Below are 17,066 nucleotides of genomic sequence, written 5' to 3' on the forward strand. Positions count from 1 at the left end.
AGAGCAGCTCAGGCAGATGGTGGCTTAAAAAGAGAAGTCAGGTATACTCTATGTCCGCATATACCTTCCTGCCACAAGACTTCACCAAAAGGCAGGATCCCCCAGCCCTCGGTTCTTCTCACCCCTTGATCCCAGGCAGGGTCAGTAAAGGGGTGGGCAGAGATGGCTTGCTGGGGGTGGTGGGGGTATTAAGATGGGAAGATCACACCAGACCCTTGAAGAATGGCACCTTTCTCCACATTGTGAGATAAACCTCCTCAAGGTCAAAGGTCTTTAAGGTCAGACACAGATCTAAGCTGTGGCCATCAGTGGACGTTCACCTCCTTGCCCTGTGGTTGGGGAGACACTCAGGCTGAGGACAAATGTGTGCCAGACAAGACCAACTCTATTTACGACAGTCTGAAGCAAACTTGGCCTTGGGGTTCCGAGGAAGGGCAGAGTGAGCCTGGTCAGACGACAGCAAGCAGAACAAGGACAGCGGCAGCAGTGTGCAGACACAGGACATCAGCTTGAGACGATGAAACAGCAGGGGTGTCCTGGGCACAGCTCTGATTGAGCTGCCCCCAACTCTCTTGCCTCCAGATGGGAGGCCCTGTACATGCAACTCAGTCCCAAGGAAAATTCTAGTTAGTCCAAGCCCAGGGGCATCCCAGGCAGGTGGAGCTCTTCGGAGGCTCGAGGAGGAAATCAGGCATTTGGGCATTAGTTCAGGTTCCCGCTCCACAATAAGGCAACTTTTAAAAAAATATTATTTTCAAAAACAGAACAGAAGAAAAATTCCAAGGAGGGGGTAAAGACATCACTTTCTATGGATTAGGTGGGCTCTGATTTTTTTTTGTCATTTTTTTATGGTTGATTTTGTCTTTTTTTTTCTTTTTTTGTTGTTGTTGTTTTTTTTGTTTTGGGGTTGTTTTTGTTTTTTTGTTTTGTTTTCTGTTTTCCCAAGGATGGAAAGGTCAGACGAAAAATAAAATAAAATAAAATAAATCATCTTTCAATAGTCTCTTCTGGTGTGAGCAGCTTCTCTGGGCTGGGGACGGGGGGAGGGCAGGAGAGGCTAAAACTCCCCGACCCCCACTCTGAGATCCTTTGGTTTCCTTCCCCCAGAGGTGGCAGAAGGGTATGCGGAACAGCAGGGGACACGGTGATGGCAAACCCCAGTTGATCAAGGGGCTGGTGCTTCTGGGGCTCATGGGCACCACCAGAGTCTTCTGGTGGGCTGCATAGTTGGCTTGAGGGGAGCGGGAAGAGGCAGGGACACAGGTCGGCTAACAGCCGCAAGAAAGGGCTGAAGAGTGATTTTGGTAATCCAGACAAACTATCAATAATTTAAAACTTGATATATATATATATATGTATGTATATATATATATGTATATATATAAAAAATCTCCCCCCTTTTCCCTCCCCCCTTAGAAGTTAAGATGGAAGTCATGGAGACAGAAGGGGAAGGGGAGACTTGGAGGCTCCTGCCCAGGGGCACCACTAATAGCCCAAATGGTGTACACTGCTACTTAGTGCAAAGGCCTATCTTAATAACTCCAGGCCTGTCCCTTCTCTGTCCACTCTTCTGGGACTGGGCACCCCCATGGATCCTCACCCACCCCACCCCTTCTATCCCAAACCCCAGGGGGCTTCTGGGCATTCACTTTCCCAAAGTCAGTGTGTCCAAGTGCTGGCTTGTCCATTTGGCATCTTCCCGAGTAGCCTGGCCAGTAGGTGTCGTAGGGGGTTGGCAGATCCCAGTGGCAGGCCTGCTGGAAGACTGGGAAGGGCACCGCTTCCTGCCCTCACCGCTGCCTCCTGCTACCACTGGGTGTCGCTTGTGGTTGCCTTCCTCGCCCATGGGGGGCTGTAATAGAGGAGTCACAAGTGGTCAGAGAGAGAGTACTATTCACACCACTTTCCAGGACCAATCAGAGGCCTCCTTTCCATGGACCTCCGAATGTAGACAATGGTTTGGTTTACAAATGAAGTAGGAATCATCCTGTCCTTTCATGTTAACACTACCAGAAATAAGGTTAACTGACCAAACAGATCAAGTAATTTGTCAAAGACCTCCTATATATAGGCCTACATTCTAAAGACCAGGTTTTGATCCTACAAATTATTTGTCCCCTTCTATGAAGGGGTCTCTTACTTAGGAAATGACCTGTGGCATGTGGCATACAGCATGGTGCATGTATTGGCTCCACAGGGCCACATACACTGGAACTGTCTTACTCCAGCCCTCACTAAGCCCACAAGTCAACAATGAAGACTGTGTGCCCTAACTAAAGGTCACCAAAAGTACCCAGCTACCTACAGGTTCTCTGAACATACTCTCCTCCCCAAAGAGTGGGTAAGAACACAAGCCCAGGACAGTGGGCTCACTAGTCTGAGCACTGCAAACAGTATCAGTTGAAAAATAACTGACGGTTATTGCTGCTACTTACTTACACCTACCACTCTCTGCTCAAAGTTCTCAAGAGAACAACAGAGAGTGCTACATTATAAACTTTGGTTAAAGTCTTTTCTGTCTTCTTTGGTGATGGCCAGCCAACCCAGGGCCTTGAATGCTGCTAAACATGTACCTTACCACTGAGGTACACCCCCTAGCACCCCTTAGCACAGGTACCAATCATGAGTCACTTAAGCTGACTTTAAAGGCAGCCTTTGATATTCGGAAGCAATACCCAGACTCACCACAGGATGGCACTGTTCCAAACAATGGAGAACTGGACATTAATTTACAAATTTCTGAACTTTTCCCGGAAGGAACAAGTACATTTTTATCAGGGTAGCTGGTCCTGGTCCTGACACAAGCTAGCAGTAGCAGGCCTGGGAAGCAGGTGGGCTGTGACACGAAGGGAAGGACAACAGGAGGGAGGCTGGGAACCAACAACTCTAGTGAGCACCTGCTGTCCACTCTCACCATGACCTCACAAGAGGGACGCTGCTCTTTACAGGACAATTAGGAGCCAGAAGAGAAGCTTTCACTCACGTCCACTCGGAAGTCTTCTAGACGTCGGAATTTGCCGAGGTATTCTTGCAATTTGGGGTCAATGTCCAAATTTTTGGCTTTGGAATATTTCAAGAAGGCCCAGAACTTCTCTAATCCATAGAGCTGGCCTGTGAAGAAAGGCAGAGGTGGGGAGCTGGGCTGAGATAAAGGGAGAGGTGGGGCTTTAACACAACAAGACCCAGGAGGGCTCGCACAGCTCTGACAGACTCTTACCAGCCTCATAGTCCTTCACAGTCTCCTCCTGGAAATCCTTGAATATGTCCAGTCGGAACTTCTTCTCCAGACCATAACTGTAATATCGAAAAAGGCACTCCAAACCGTATCTGTGGAGGACACAAGCTAGTGAGCTTGGCACAATGTCCACTGTAGCATGGGGGGTGGGGGTAGGGGTGGTACAGCACACACTTTGCTGGCCTAGCAAAGGAATTCTGGAACAATTATGACAGTGAACTATCCTGGACCGGAAACATGGCAGACCCACAGAAAATCCTCCAGCAGTGCACTAACACCAGCCCTGAAGAGCCACAGCGTTCAATCTGCCAAGGCTCAGCCAATTCTGCCCACCACATCCTACACTCACAGTGACCTGCTTGCTCTGTCTAACTACTGGTTTCTGCTCCAAAAGCAGGAAGAGTAGCCAACAGACTTACAGCCCATGAAGTCAAAAGTTATTTCCTGTCTATCTGTTCATAGGAATATGTGCCCATCCCTGCACCAGCTCTCTGACCCACACCAATTAGCAGGTTTCTTTATTTACTTCAGTCAGAAAGTTTACTGCTAGAAATGTGATACCAAAGAAATGAACAAAAATACAGATTCCTATTTTACAGGCACACAAAACTGTTGAAAGTTATTATGGAATAGCCTTTTTGTACACTGTGAAGATGTGTCTTTGTCAAGGCGCCTTCTGATTAGTTTAATAAAAGAGCTGACTGGCCGGCAGCCAGGCAGGAAGTACAGGTGGGACAGCAAGACATAGAGGAAGCTAGAAGAAGGGCAGTGTCTGAGGAGTTGCAAGCAGCCACAGAGAGAAGCAAAATGAACGTGTTCAAAGAAGGTACCACCACATGGCAGAGGGTACATAATAAATATGGGTTTATCTAAAATGTAACAGACAGTAACAAGCATGAGCTACTGGTTGAGCAGTTAATTAGCAAGTCTCTGAGTGGTTATTTGGGAGTAGCTGCCAGGACACAAAGAAACTCTGCTTACTCACAGAAGCAGCACTATTAAGCAAAACACAAACTTCTAAAGAAGTGGTTCAGAAAAATTTTTAACTGTTACAGTGGGCTTATATTATTAAAAGTTCCCACTGAAATTCACTGAATAGGGGGGTGGCATGGCAGACGTCACAAGACTACACAGAGAAACTCTGTCTTGGGGGGGGTAAGAAAAAAAATTCAGTGAATGACTGGCCACATTTATAAACACTATGTGTTTCACAGTGCTCTATAGATGACCCTCTGCTTTTGGCAGGAGTCAAGAGCCTACCCTATGTGCTAAGGCATCCCTGGCCTCATTTAGATAGATTTGCTTGTGGCATAAAGGCAAAACTGAGGAAAGCAGGGAGCCAAGGGGTAAAGAATAAGGAAACCTGTATGCACAAACATACCACATAACTTTTAAAGCTCTAAAATTTGAGTATGTAAATACCTTGCTCATTCTTTAAATTTCCAATTTCAGCTCTAGTAGCTGACTCACTGGCCCACTCACCGGTAGCCTTCTTTGGCATCCTCCAGTGCCAGCTGCTTGAACTCCTCATACATCTTTTTATTGAAGTGATCTCGGAGGAAGAACGACCAAAAGCGGAAAAGGGTGTTCATCTCCTGAGACTGGCCAATACCCAAGCGCTTCCGCTCTGATGGGAAAGACAGGAGAGGATAGAGTCAGGCCAGACTGCCCTTTGTTCACTCAGAACTGCCTATTCCACAGGCCTTGGCAGTACTGGCCTCTGACCTGGTCATCCGCCAAGCTCTGAGTCTCACCTGCTATCACTCTAAGCACTGGTTCTCAACCTTCCTAATGCTTTAATACAGTTCTTCGTGTTGTAGTGACCCCAACCACTGAATTATTTTGCTGCCTCATAGCTACACTTTTGCTACTGTTATGATTTGTAATGTAAATATCTGGTATGTGACATACACACCATGCCACCAAAAGGGCCAAGACCCACAGGTTGAGAACCACTGACTTAGAGGAACAGGCAGAACAAGGCCTGAAATAAATTACTTTTCAACAAAGTAAAACTTGTAGAACATGTTAACATAAAAGTATACACATAGGAGAGACGGCTCAGCAGTTAAGAGCATTGGCTGCTCTTGCAGAGGATCTGAGTGTGGTTCTCAGCACTCACATGGTGGCTCACAACATCTGTAACTCTAGTTCCAAGAGATTCAACACCATCTTCTGGACTCCAAATGCACCAGGTATGCACATGTTACAGACATGCATGTGTGTAAAATACTCATATACATAAAATATAGCACTTGGGAGATGGAGGCAGCGTTCAAGTTAGTTAGAAAGACTGGCCTGGGGGCTGGAGAGATGGCTCAGCGGTTAAGAGCACTGCCTGCCCTTCCAAAGGTCCTGAGTTCAGTTTCCAGCATCCACATGGTGCCTCATAACCATCTGTAATGAGATCTGGTGCCCTCTTCTGGCCTGCAGGCACACATGCAGGCAGAATACCAAGAATACTGTATACATACTAAATATTTAAAAAAAAACAAAAAAGATAAAAATACATCTTAAAATATATATAGGAGCCAGAGAGATGGCTTAAGGGTTGAGAACACTGGCTGTTCTTGCAGAGGACCTGAGTGTTGATCCCAGTACCCACATGTGTGTCCCAATCGTCCTTAACTCCAGTTCCAGGGGATCCAACCCTTAAACATACATACAGGAAAAACACTCATACACACAAAATAAAAAGAAATAAAGAAATGAAAGAAATGAAAGAAAAGAAAAGAAAAGAAAAAAAGAAAGAAAGAAAGAAAGAAAGAAAGAAAGAAAGAAAGGAAAAAAGAAAGAAAAGAAAGGCCTGAACTACATGCATAGGCAGATCCCTGGAGCTTAGCAGGCAGCCAGGATAGTCAAATCTATGAGATTCAGGTTCAAGTGAGAAGGGTCTTCAAAAATAGGTGGATCCTGACTCAAAAAATAAAAATACTACAAAAAAAAAAAATACTACAAAACCTCTACCATAGTGAGATGTAGCAATAAGCTAGCTACAGAGGATCTGAACAAACACCATGAACATCAAAAACAAGGCAGAGAGGGGAGGGGAGGGGGCGAGAGGAAGAAAAAAAGTAGACTGCTGCTTGCCCTGCCCTTCCAGCCTTTATACTCTGGGGCACTGGATCAGTCCCTAAGCACTGCCAGGGACTAGGCTAGCCCTGACTTACCATTAAGGCAGCGCCTCCGATACTTGTGGTAGACGTGTTGTGTGAAGCCATTTTCCTTGAGCAGCTCATGGGAAGGATGCTGGAACTTGGGTAATGACTGAGGGGTACAGCCATAGCTGCCAACTGCAGGTGTTCCTTCTGAAGGGCTGGAGCTATAGAAGTCACAAGAATGATGGCACCACCAGGCAGAAATTTCCCACTCAGCCCCACTCCTAAGTTTAGGAGAGGTCCTTCTGACCTACCAGCCAGGGCGCAGTCTTGTACTGTACTAGCTTTAATCTACAGCCACCAGCTGTACAGTTACCTTGAGAGAGTTCTGAGAGGACTTGGGACACTGGTTCAGGGGTGGAAGAGATCTATCAGTGCCAAAGGACCTCACAGTATTATACTTTCCTTAAATCCTTACCTATGTGTAGTGTCCGCCATCTCTGTGGGAAGCCAAACACACAGACTGGTGACTCCCAGACCTTACTTTTAGATTTGGCCAAAGTAAATTTAAAAAGTGTCTGGGCCCTACACTGAGTAGCTGAGTCATTGAACTGTGGTGCTGGGGACGGAACCCAGTCTTGTCATGACGACGTGTCTTTACAATCAGATATGGTGGTATACCATGCCATTAATCTCAGCAACAGAGAGGCAGAATCTCGTGAGCAGGTGGATCTCTATGAACTCAAGGCCAGGCTGATCTACATAACTAAGTTCCAGGCCAGTGAGGGCTGCACAGTTAAGACCCTGCCTTAAAATAAAATGAAAGAACAAAACATAAAGAAGCTTCCAGTTCTCAGGCCTTGGGCTATGCTTCCCACATGCTGCGTGGATTTAGATTCATGTGGTGAGTACCCCACAGGCAGGCAGACTGGCCTGGCCACAGTACCTAATAGAAGCAGTCCTGGGCCTGTGCTCCCGGGAATCCATCACCCAACCCACATGACTTTCCAAGGGGGGGTTCGAGCTGTGTCTTGTCTTCCTTTTTCGAGGCATCTGTAAAAATGAAACCAGAACCTGTTATCTATACATCTATGACTATGACGTACATCAAGCAGTTCTTAGTATACAAGTGGTACAAAAGCATTTTCTTTAAGGCTTTGTGCACTAAAACGGGGCTATAACCCCAACCAGTGAGCTACAACCCCAACACTACAAAAGCGTTTTCTGATTATCTCACAGGTGAGGTGGAAGAGCAGGGAGACGTTACTGGGGCCTCGCATCTGGTCTGCCCTCCTCAGTCTCTGCAGACCATGCCTATACTCAAGTTTACTTTGTGAGATCTCAGCCTGAGGATGCTGCCTGAGGGGATCCTGGCCCTTTGTTGGCTCAGACAAGGCAGAAAAGCAGGCAGGACTCCACCCAGCTGAAGTACCTACCTTGGCATCTAGGGTCCGTCCTTCTTTCACCACTGGGTAAAAACGTGATGTCTGACTAGAGTCTTTGAGCTGAGGGGTCCGGGGTGTGCGTGGGGTCCTGGCATTTCGATAGTTTGGCGACTCTGGGACAGTGGTTGGTAGAGAACGGGCAATGGTGGAGGGCTCAGGAGCACCAAACAGCTTGTTGGCCAGGGCATCAGTAGGAACTGCAGAGGCAGAATGGGGTCAACATGCAGTGAAATCTCTGGCTAGGGCTTAATGCCTCTCACTCACACTGGGCTTCAGGTGCCCATCCCCTCACCTTGTTGGAACCGAGGTGGTCCAGGAGGAACCTCCTGGTTGGGATCCACAGGGGGTTCGGGGGTCAGGGTGTCAAACTGCTCCCGACTAATCATATTCACTTTCTTGAAGTTCTCGACTTCTTGCTGTAGATGTGAGGTAGATGGGGAAGCTGTTAGTCAGAAAGATGCTCTGGCTGGCTCAGAATCAAGACTGGCAGAAAACTGGTGAGGAAAGCTTCCCTGTCTATACTCAGAACTCTAGTCTCCATCACCATCCCTCAAGCCCAGGCACCTTGGCACAAGGGTACTGATTTCAGAGGTCAATGCTAACCTTTTTTCTCTCTCCAGACATCAGACTGCCCTTACACTTCCTGAGTCTTCCTACAACTATGTGGACAGTACCAGCTGATATTCACTTCTACATTACTACTTGTTCACCGCACAAGCTCACCATTAGGCCCACCCAGTACCAAACACAGCCACTCCAAAACTGACAAATATCTCCTCCACAAGAGCCTCTCTTTCTCCATTTTCCACTAATAAGTATTCCTAAAAAGACATCCACCCCCCCCTCCCCCCCCGCCCCGACAGGGTTTCTCTGTATAACAGCCCTGGCTGTCATGGAACCAGCTCTTTAGATCAGGCTGGCCTCAAACTCACAAAGAACCACGGGTCTCTGCCTCCCAAAGTGCTGGGATTAAAGGCGCGCACCACCACCACCTGGACTAAAAAGACTTTTTTTAAATGTGTCTGATTACTTATGACTAGAGATAACATTGAAATTTTTACTTTATCTTCCACAAGAGTCTGCCAACCATGTGACATCAAAATGAACGGTTAGCTAGGACAGTTAGTCACCTCTATGCTTACACTGTACACAAACATATTTCCTCTTGTCACAGTAGCAATCATCAATCTTCCCCTCATACATAAAGACAAAAGGCTATAATGAAGGTACCTGCCTAAAGTCACATGGCCAATCAACCTTCCTCTTCTCCATGTTACAAGAACCTCAGGCCCCTGTCCAAAGCTATGCTTGAGTCTCACCTTGATCTGTGAATACTCAGGCTCAAACTTCTCAGTCCATAGGTCTTGCTCATAGTAGAAGAGCCCATCATTAATGACCTTGGCCAACTCAGCACTCATCTTGGCACGAGAAGTGTGGTTGCCTGTGCGGTCCCCCCCAGGGTGCCGACGCATGTAAGGTGGTGTTTGAGTGACAATGAGTATCTTGTTGACATCCCGGTCATCAATCTCATAATCAGAGTCCTCATCGGACCAGGCAGTGAAGGTATTCTTCCGCCCATCCATCTGCTCCATCTCCTCGTCAAACAGGAAGTCTAGTTCTTCTTGCTCATCCTGATCCTTTGACATCAGCTGCTGAGAGGGAAGGTGCTGAGGCAGAGAAGTTGGATGGGAGAACCTGGGCTCTTCTGACTTCTGAAATAGAGACAGACACCAAAAGGGAATGACCTGGGATTGACACATGAGCCTTTGGACCAAATTTTCTAACTGCCCAAGAGGCTCTCTGGTCTCTCAGTACAGAAACATCACAACTGTAACCTTGGCAACACCAGCAAATCACAGGTACCCTTTCTGGATTCAGCTTCATAGAGAAACACCCCAAAGGAGCCCAGTTCCTCTACTCAGTTATACGGTCATTCACAAACAATTGTCTCTGTTTACTTTCATAGCCTACACACTGACTGTTGGAAGCAGACAAAAAACACAGCTGAACCTTCCATCATGTCTACTTAATACCTTGGCAGACAGGAAGTGTCAGGCAAATAGCCTTGTTTCAGTACTTAGACTGGATCCCAGCTACAACAGATAAGCAAAGGTGTGATGAGTGAGCACCCACCCAACAGTACCAGGCTCTGTATGAAAGCCTGAATGGGCAAGACCTTGTATTTAGGAACTTCACAGCTCAGCAAGAGAAAGTGAACCAGCAGTCATTGTAGATTAGTTCAGCAAAGGCTCTAAATAGGTCTAGCAAGCACAAAAGAAGGGTGCTGAACTAGAGAGAGTGGAGTGTGGTTAGGAAAAGCTTCTGGGAACAGGCCACTAGATGATACAGGCAGGAACAGAGTGGGCTAGGCAGAAAAGACAGCATGTGCCAAAGGCAAGGTGAAACATTTCAGTTGTGACAGACAGCCTGACACCAGAAGTAGGTCTCCCACACAGTACACATCCAAGAGGCAATTCTCTGATGGTCCAAACATTTCCCACAGAAACTCCAAACCATGTCTTTTAAGGTTTAAGATATGCTATGCAGGTGGAATGGGGTTGCCCCACTCCCATCTTTTCATCCAGAGCCTGGACCTCGGAAGGTGCTTATCTACTCAACAATGTTTCTCTTGGCTGAAGCTAAGAACAGTGAGATATTGTGAGAATGAGCAGACAGGAGAAGGAAAGAAGATGAGAGAGGAAGACATAGTGGCAAGCACATACAGGACAGAATTATATAGAAGACAAGTCCAAGGTCAACTCTGAGGCCACTTCACAAGGCCCAGAACAAAGGTCTCCAAAGAGGGAGTTGAGGTTACAGAGTAGAGAAAATAAATCTGGTGCTTAGAAAGAAGGCAGTGATCTCCCTGTGGTCAACACACGTACTTCTTTCCTCTTTCTAGGGTAGCTGACTCTGACTTTCTTCATCTTAAGACAGAAACTGAGACCTTGATACAAGCACCAACTTCCCAAAGTCACTAGCCATCACTGCAGGACTTGTACTCCTCTCCACGAACTCTAAGGTCAGAGGGACTTACATACAGAAGACCAAAGACAGATTTGGGTAAAAGGCCCTGGAAATGAAAAATGAATAGCTACAAACAAGAAGCCTAGGTCACAGCTGTGTGGTCTTATTCTGTCGAAAGTCACACATGAACTGAGTTGGGTATCTAAGAGAGGTCCCCAAAGAATAGAAACAGGCTGTGTGAGTATTCCTACACCAGAAAATCCAGGGCACCTAGGTTTTCAACTTAGACCCTTAGAACTAAGCCAGGCTTGACCCACCTTGGGGCGTGCTGGGGAGGGACGGGGCCTTTTCTTCACTTCAATCCAGCTCTCAGAATCCAGGTCTGGGAGGCTGGCAGACAGGCCCTTGGGAAGCGTCTTCAGGTTGCTGACCTCCTCTGTTTTGGTTGGCACTGGAGTAACAGCACGGGGAGAGCCAGGTGCTGACTCTGGAGAGAGGAAAAATAGGGCTTCATCATCCTAGTCCTTTCCAGGGCAGGCCTGCTCCCACTGGGACACTTACCAGTCTCCTTCTGGTAGTGCTGACGGGGAACAAACTCTGGGCAGTTGAGAAGCTGAGAGAAATCTGTTTGTGAATAGTCCACTATTGGCGGACCAGGAAGTGGCCATTTCTCAGGTTGTTCCCTCCTGCGAACTTTCTCCTCAACAATCTCTACCACCGTGCTGTCCTTTAGAGCCTGCAGAGGAGGAGCGACAGGAATGAAGAGGACCACCTAGGGCAAATAGAGATCTGGAGACAACCAGGTCCCTAAACACCTGATTTAGGCCAGCAGCAGTAGTAAATATCTGGCCACACCTTCCCTGACTGACAGGCACATAAAAGGTACAAACATGAAAATCAAAGTTATTCAACAAGTCTGCAAGTTAACGTCCAGAAATCCAGACAACGCCTGTACAAAGGAGACCAATGTCTAAGACTTAGGCAAAGGCTATTCACAGTGACTGTCACAGGAAAAGCAACCTGCCACCATGATGGCCATTTAAATCCTAAGACAAGAATAGGTCAGGGCAACCACCATTCTTTTATTTGAATTTTGAGAAAACCTGAGATCAATATAATACAACCGTTGTTAAGAGGCACAGGGCAAATCATTATGGGTTGTTTGTTATCTCTGGATACAAAAGTGAAGACTACAATTCTTCTCTTTCTTTTTTCTGAGACAGGGTTTCTCTGTGCAGCCCAGACTATCTTGGAACTCAATTTGTAGATCAATGTGGCATCAAACTCAAAAGATTCTCCTGCCTCTCAAGTGCTGGCACTAAAGGTGTGCACCACCACACCTGGCTTAGATTTTCTATGGGAACTCTTGAAATCTTTCAAGGGAAAAAAGGAAAGGGAAAACTCAATATGTGGTAACACTGTCATTACAGTCTAGGGAAGAGGAACAGAGATACTGTGGGTGGGACAGCAGAAGATTCACTTCTAGAAAGGATTATGCAGTGTCTTTAAAATTAGTTTGCATTCACCTTTGGATCAGTCACTCTACTTCTAGAAATCTATGCCAAAGACAAAAAAAAAAAAAAAAAAGCTAAACACACAAGGCCATATGTTATAGACATATGCTATTTGTGTAACAGAAAAATAACTGTAAGTAGTTACCTCCCCCATCCTTTGCAAAAAAAAAAAAAAAAAAAAAAAAAAAGGCCAGGTGGTGGTGGCGCACGCCTTTAATTCCAGCACTTGAGAGACAGAAGCAGGCAGATCTCTGTGATTTCAAGGCCAGCCTGGTCTACAAGAGCTAGTTCCAGGACATGCTTCAAAACCACAGAGAAACCCGTCTCAAAAACAAACAAACAAACAAACAAACAAACAAAAAAAAACCCAAAACACAAAAAAATCATACAGTGCTAAAGAGAAAGTCCTGAATCGTATTAGTTACCTTTGAAGGATCTATAGATCTGTCCTTCCTGTTCTACCTCTTGGTAAGTGAACAACTAACTGATACTAAGTGTCCCCTCCAACTAGTTAAGCAAAGGTTGACTGAAAGGATTAGAATACTGCTACTTTGCAACCCCTAAGGAAATTGTCTCTGCAATAACCAAAGCAGTCTTTATCTTAGGAGATAAGAATGTCACACGCCACCCAAAAGACACTAGTCATTAAAACCCCAATTCTCATGCCTCTAGAAGAGAACACGAAGCTACCCAAACTCAGGACTCAGATGGTTATGTGGGACGATGCCTCTGCCACTGGACCTGCAGTCTTGTATAGGAGACAGGGACCCAACAAATAAAGAGCAAGAGAAGAACCAAAGGGTTGAGGCAGATGCAAGTGAACACACAGATCTGATTTGGACTCTGATCTCTACAAATTTTTTTTTTTTTTTTTTTTTTGGTTTTTCGAGACAGGGTTTCTCTGTGGCTTTGGAGCCTGTCCTGGAACTAGCTCTTGTAGACCAGGCTGGTCTCGAACTCACAGAGATCCGCCTGCCTCTGCCTCCCGAGTGCTGGGATTAAAGGCGTGCGCCACCACCGCCCGGCATTCTACAAATTATTTTTAACAATGTTTGTCAGCAATTAGGGAAAATCTGAAACAGGTTTTCTGGTAATTAAATAATTGTCATTATTTGTAGGTGTGATAGTGATACTGTGGCTATTGAAATGCTAGATTTTCTAGAAGACCTGAAAGGTCTAAGTGAAAGCAGAAGAAGGGTACGCATTCAAGACCAGCTGACGTTGACTTGTGCTGTACCTGGTGAAGTGTTCACTGTACCATACTGGCCCTTTGGGACTCAGTAGATGTAGTTAGCAGGGATTCTTCCAGAGTCCAGCCCATCAACTCAGGACTCACAGGACAACCTTATGTTCCCACCCTAACCCCTGGGAGAAGACATACCGCAAAGATGAGTGAAATGTCAGTGGTTAGGGCCTGTACACGGTGAAAGGAAGCAATAAGGGTGATGGGAAGGAAACCATCAGCATCCATTTTCCGTCTCAGGAAGAAGTCTCGCTCTAAATTGTCCACGCTGAAGTAGTATTCACTAAGTAGGGGAAAAAAGCATCACTGAGGGCTATGGGCCTTTCCTGTCTCCTACCCACCCCAAAGCTCTGGCATTCTCACTCCTTTCCTGCAGTACAGCTTAAAGCGGAGGCTCTCAACCTGTGAGTCACAACCCCTGTCACCTAAGACTATCAGAAAACAGATATTTACATTACAATTCCTAACAGTAGCAAAACTACATTTAGGAACAACAAAAATGATTTTATGGTTGAGGGTTACCACACCATGAGGAACTCTATTAAAGGGTCACAGCGTGAGAAATATTGAGAACCCCTAGTGTAGGGCTGAAAAGAAATGATGCCCTGCTACTCTGAGTCAAATCACACACACACACACACACACACACACACACACACACACACACACACACACACACACACACACACACACACACACACACACGGTTTCTCTGTAGCTTTGGAGTCTGTCCTGGAACTAGCTCTTGTAGACCAGGCCTGCCTCCGCCTCCCAAGTGCTAGAATTAAAGGCATGCACCACCACCGCCCAGCCAAATCACCCTTTGTATATTTCAGCTACCACACGGTGAGTCCTTTGAAACTAAGTTCCAACCAACACTGTTCTGTCCCTAAAACACTAACCCTACACTGCCTGTTTCCCTGTATAAGATCTCCTCTGTTCTGAGCCAGCACGTTAGTATGAATAGGGGCACAAAAGATTTATACAGAAACAGCTTTAATCCTGTGCTTTATTATTTACTATGACTTTGGAGGAATTACTGGCCTGCCTATTCCCCTATAAAATAGGGACAGTAGTTCATAGGACTCCAGTATGCAGAAGTTATAGCCTGCAATCACTTGGCAAAGAGCCTGACCACGGTAACAGTTAAAGGACATGCTTGCTAGCATCCACCATGCTGCTGATGGGCTGCTTGTGACTAGAGGAGTACAGAAGGGAACCAGGCTGCTCACCTGTTAGTGGTAGTCTCTACTTTCCTTAAGGTAAATATGATTTTATGTCTGTAATGAACAGAATTCTGTGAAAGCAGAAAAGTAATCTTTTACAGCTTAAATAGGACTACTACAACTATCGCTCACTAGACCCTGTTCTGGGCCCCATTCCAGCATAGACCAGAAGAGCCTTCACACTCACATCTGGCGCTTGATATAGTCCTTGAGCAGCTCCTGGTCCACATTGTAAATCTCAGTGCTGCTGAGATTGTCAAAGTAGTAGGTGATGTTGTTCATGTACTTGGGGGTGCGGGGCCCCTCTGTACCATCAAATTTTCGGTAGCCAAACTGGTAGTCAAAGTGGGCTACAAGAGAAATGGGCATCATTAGAGAGAGAAGATTCCCACCTACTACCCCCTGCTGCACTCCCTTGGACATCCCAGAGCCGGAAGGGGCTTCACGTACTTCGAGTACCACCCCGTCCTCGGCCCCGTCCACGACCACGCCCCCGTCCACGGCCACGGAAGGAAGCCCGCGCCCCGCTAGCCCCATCACTCTTCACACTCGATGTCTCATCCTGGTCATGCCAGACAGGCTCTGGTTTGGTCTCTGGTTGCCAGGCTGGGGTGGGTGGGGCCACAGATACAGGCATGTAGGTGACAGGTTCAGATCCTGTGGGGAGAAGGAGCACAAGGTGAAACTGGGCGTATCCTCCTCAGGCAGGCTCTCCATAGCAGGCAGGGCATACCTTTGATCTCCCCTCGGCTAGCAGGTGTGTGTCTTGGCTCCTGCGGACGAGTGGGACGTGAGGCCAATTTCTCTCTCAGTACTTCAGGCTTCATGTCTATTTGCAACGGAACCCACTTGTGTTTGTTCCCTGAGGGACAGCATGGGCATGTGAGAGAGGCATGTCAGGCCCCTCCTACATGGCTTTTCCTTCCCCCAAAATTTTGGCCCCAAACTATCCATCTGGTATCCATAGGCACATTCTTTCCAAACAGTGTGCCTCTTTTTAATCTCTAAAATAAGGAGGCCAGTGATCTCAGTGTAAGAACCACTTTCTGGAGCCAGACACCTGCCTGCACAGAGTAAGGACTAACTTTCCAGGCTCCCTTTACACATGTGTCATGTCACTGCCTGTAAGAACTGTGAAGGACCAGTTTAGGTGGAATGGGCAAGAGCCAAGGAGCCATCTTTGATGGAGAGGGGGTTGTTGTGCTGAAGTGAGAACGAGAATGAGTCAGGGTTGGCCTGTGGGTCTGAGAAAAAGCAGTCAAGCCTGTATCATTTCAGCGAGCTTGAGAAACTCTTAGAGCAATGTAAAAGTCCATTTAAGAGTAGATGTACTAAGGCTTCAAACACAGCTGTTCCAGGCAGTGAGTCACCTCCTAGCCTCAAGACCCTCCAGCAGCACCTAGACTTATGTCATTTAAAAATTCTGTAAGCCACACCTCCCAGGCCCTGCCCAAGCAGGAACTTACCTTTCTTCTTCTGCCCGCCTCGCTGGCAGTCGTCATCCCCGTTCTTTTCTTCCCCTGATTCATCTGACTTTGTTTTCGGACTCTCCTTACTATCACTTCCATCTCCTTTCTCCTGCTCCTTCATGTCTTTCTTGGGTGGCAGCTTACGGGCAGGCTGAGGCTTGTGGGACTGTGGCTGCAGTAGGCAAGGGAGAGGGAATACTAGAGCCTCCCTGGCTGAAGGACACCTGGTCACTGGGGAGGTGCTAACGTAGGCTACACTGTATACATCCCAAGGCCTAGTTTTCACAAGACATGGCCCCATGTGCCATGAAGTAGGAGGAACAATTCATTTTTTAGCCTACCCAAATCTGTGGGGTGGAAGAGATGCTGAAGCTGACCCTGGCTTATCTATACCACCATACAGTAAGGATATGACCCACTGAGGTGGTCACTAGCTCAGAACAAAAGTACTGAGAGGAAAGAACTGACCAAGAGTCTCTTCGGCTAGGGTCTAGGGGAGTTAAATACACTTTCCCAATCTGGAGCCCATGCTTGATCTGATCCCCTCATCACTCAGAAAATCCTGGCACTGTAATGGAAAATTATGAACTTTAGAAAACTACAACAGTTGTCTCCTAACTTACTGAACCATCAAGAGCTACTATCTTCTGGGGATCAGATCACTGGAAGGCAAGGAGGAAATGAACAGTGCCTGGCAGATCCTGAAACTAGGCAAAGGATCACATGATGAATTACCATTCCTAATTATTTGATTGCTACTCACTTTTTAAAAATATTAATTTTTATGTGCATTGGTGTTTTGCCTGTGTAAAGGTGTCCAGTCCCCTGGAACTGTAGTTATAGACAGCTGTGAGGCGTCATGTGGGTGC

General features: G+C 46.7%; 1 protein-coding gene across 1 annotated transcript in view; it reads right to left on the reverse strand.

Annotated features, from left to right (window-relative positions):
* Window positions 1–367: 367 nt before the first annotated feature.
* Window positions 368–17,066, reverse strand: part of Larp1 (La ribonucleoprotein 1, translational regulator) — a 47,346-nt gene continuing 30,647 nt past the window's right edge. Inside the window, exons 4-19 of the mRNA XM_038326073.1 lie at window positions 16,195–16,369; window positions 15,462–15,590; window positions 15,179–15,385; window positions 14,916–15,078; window positions 13,641–13,785; window positions 11,307–11,481; window positions 11,063–11,232; window positions 9,098–9,490; window positions 8,071–8,194; window positions 7,770–7,975; window positions 7,280–7,386; window positions 6,406–6,557; window positions 4,718–4,862; window positions 3,218–3,327; window positions 2,984–3,111; window positions 368–1,852 (exon numbers count right to left, since the gene is read on the reverse strand). Coding sequence (XP_038182001.1) covers window positions 1,646–1,852; window positions 2,984–3,111; window positions 3,218–3,327; window positions 4,718–4,862; window positions 6,406–6,557; window positions 7,280–7,386; window positions 7,770–7,975; window positions 8,071–8,194; window positions 9,098–9,490; window positions 11,063–11,232; window positions 11,307–11,481; window positions 13,641–13,785; window positions 14,916–15,078; window positions 15,179–15,385; window positions 15,462–15,590; window positions 16,195–16,369 — 2,736 coding nt within the window. The 3' untranslated portion in view covers window positions 368–1,645. The remainder of the gene's footprint in view (window positions 1,853–2,983; window positions 3,112–3,217; window positions 3,328–4,717; window positions 4,863–6,405; window positions 6,558–7,279; window positions 7,387–7,769; window positions 7,976–8,070; window positions 8,195–9,097; window positions 9,491–11,062; window positions 11,233–11,306; window positions 11,482–13,640; window positions 13,786–14,915; window positions 15,079–15,178; window positions 15,386–15,461; window positions 15,591–16,194; window positions 16,370–17,066) is intronic.

Source organism: Arvicola amphibius, chromosome 4, assembly GCF_903992535.2.
Source record: "Arvicola amphibius chromosome 4, mArvAmp1.2, whole genome shotgun sequence".
Classification (NCBI taxonomy): Eukaryota; Metazoa; Chordata; class Mammalia; order Rodentia; family Cricetidae; genus Arvicola; species Arvicola amphibius.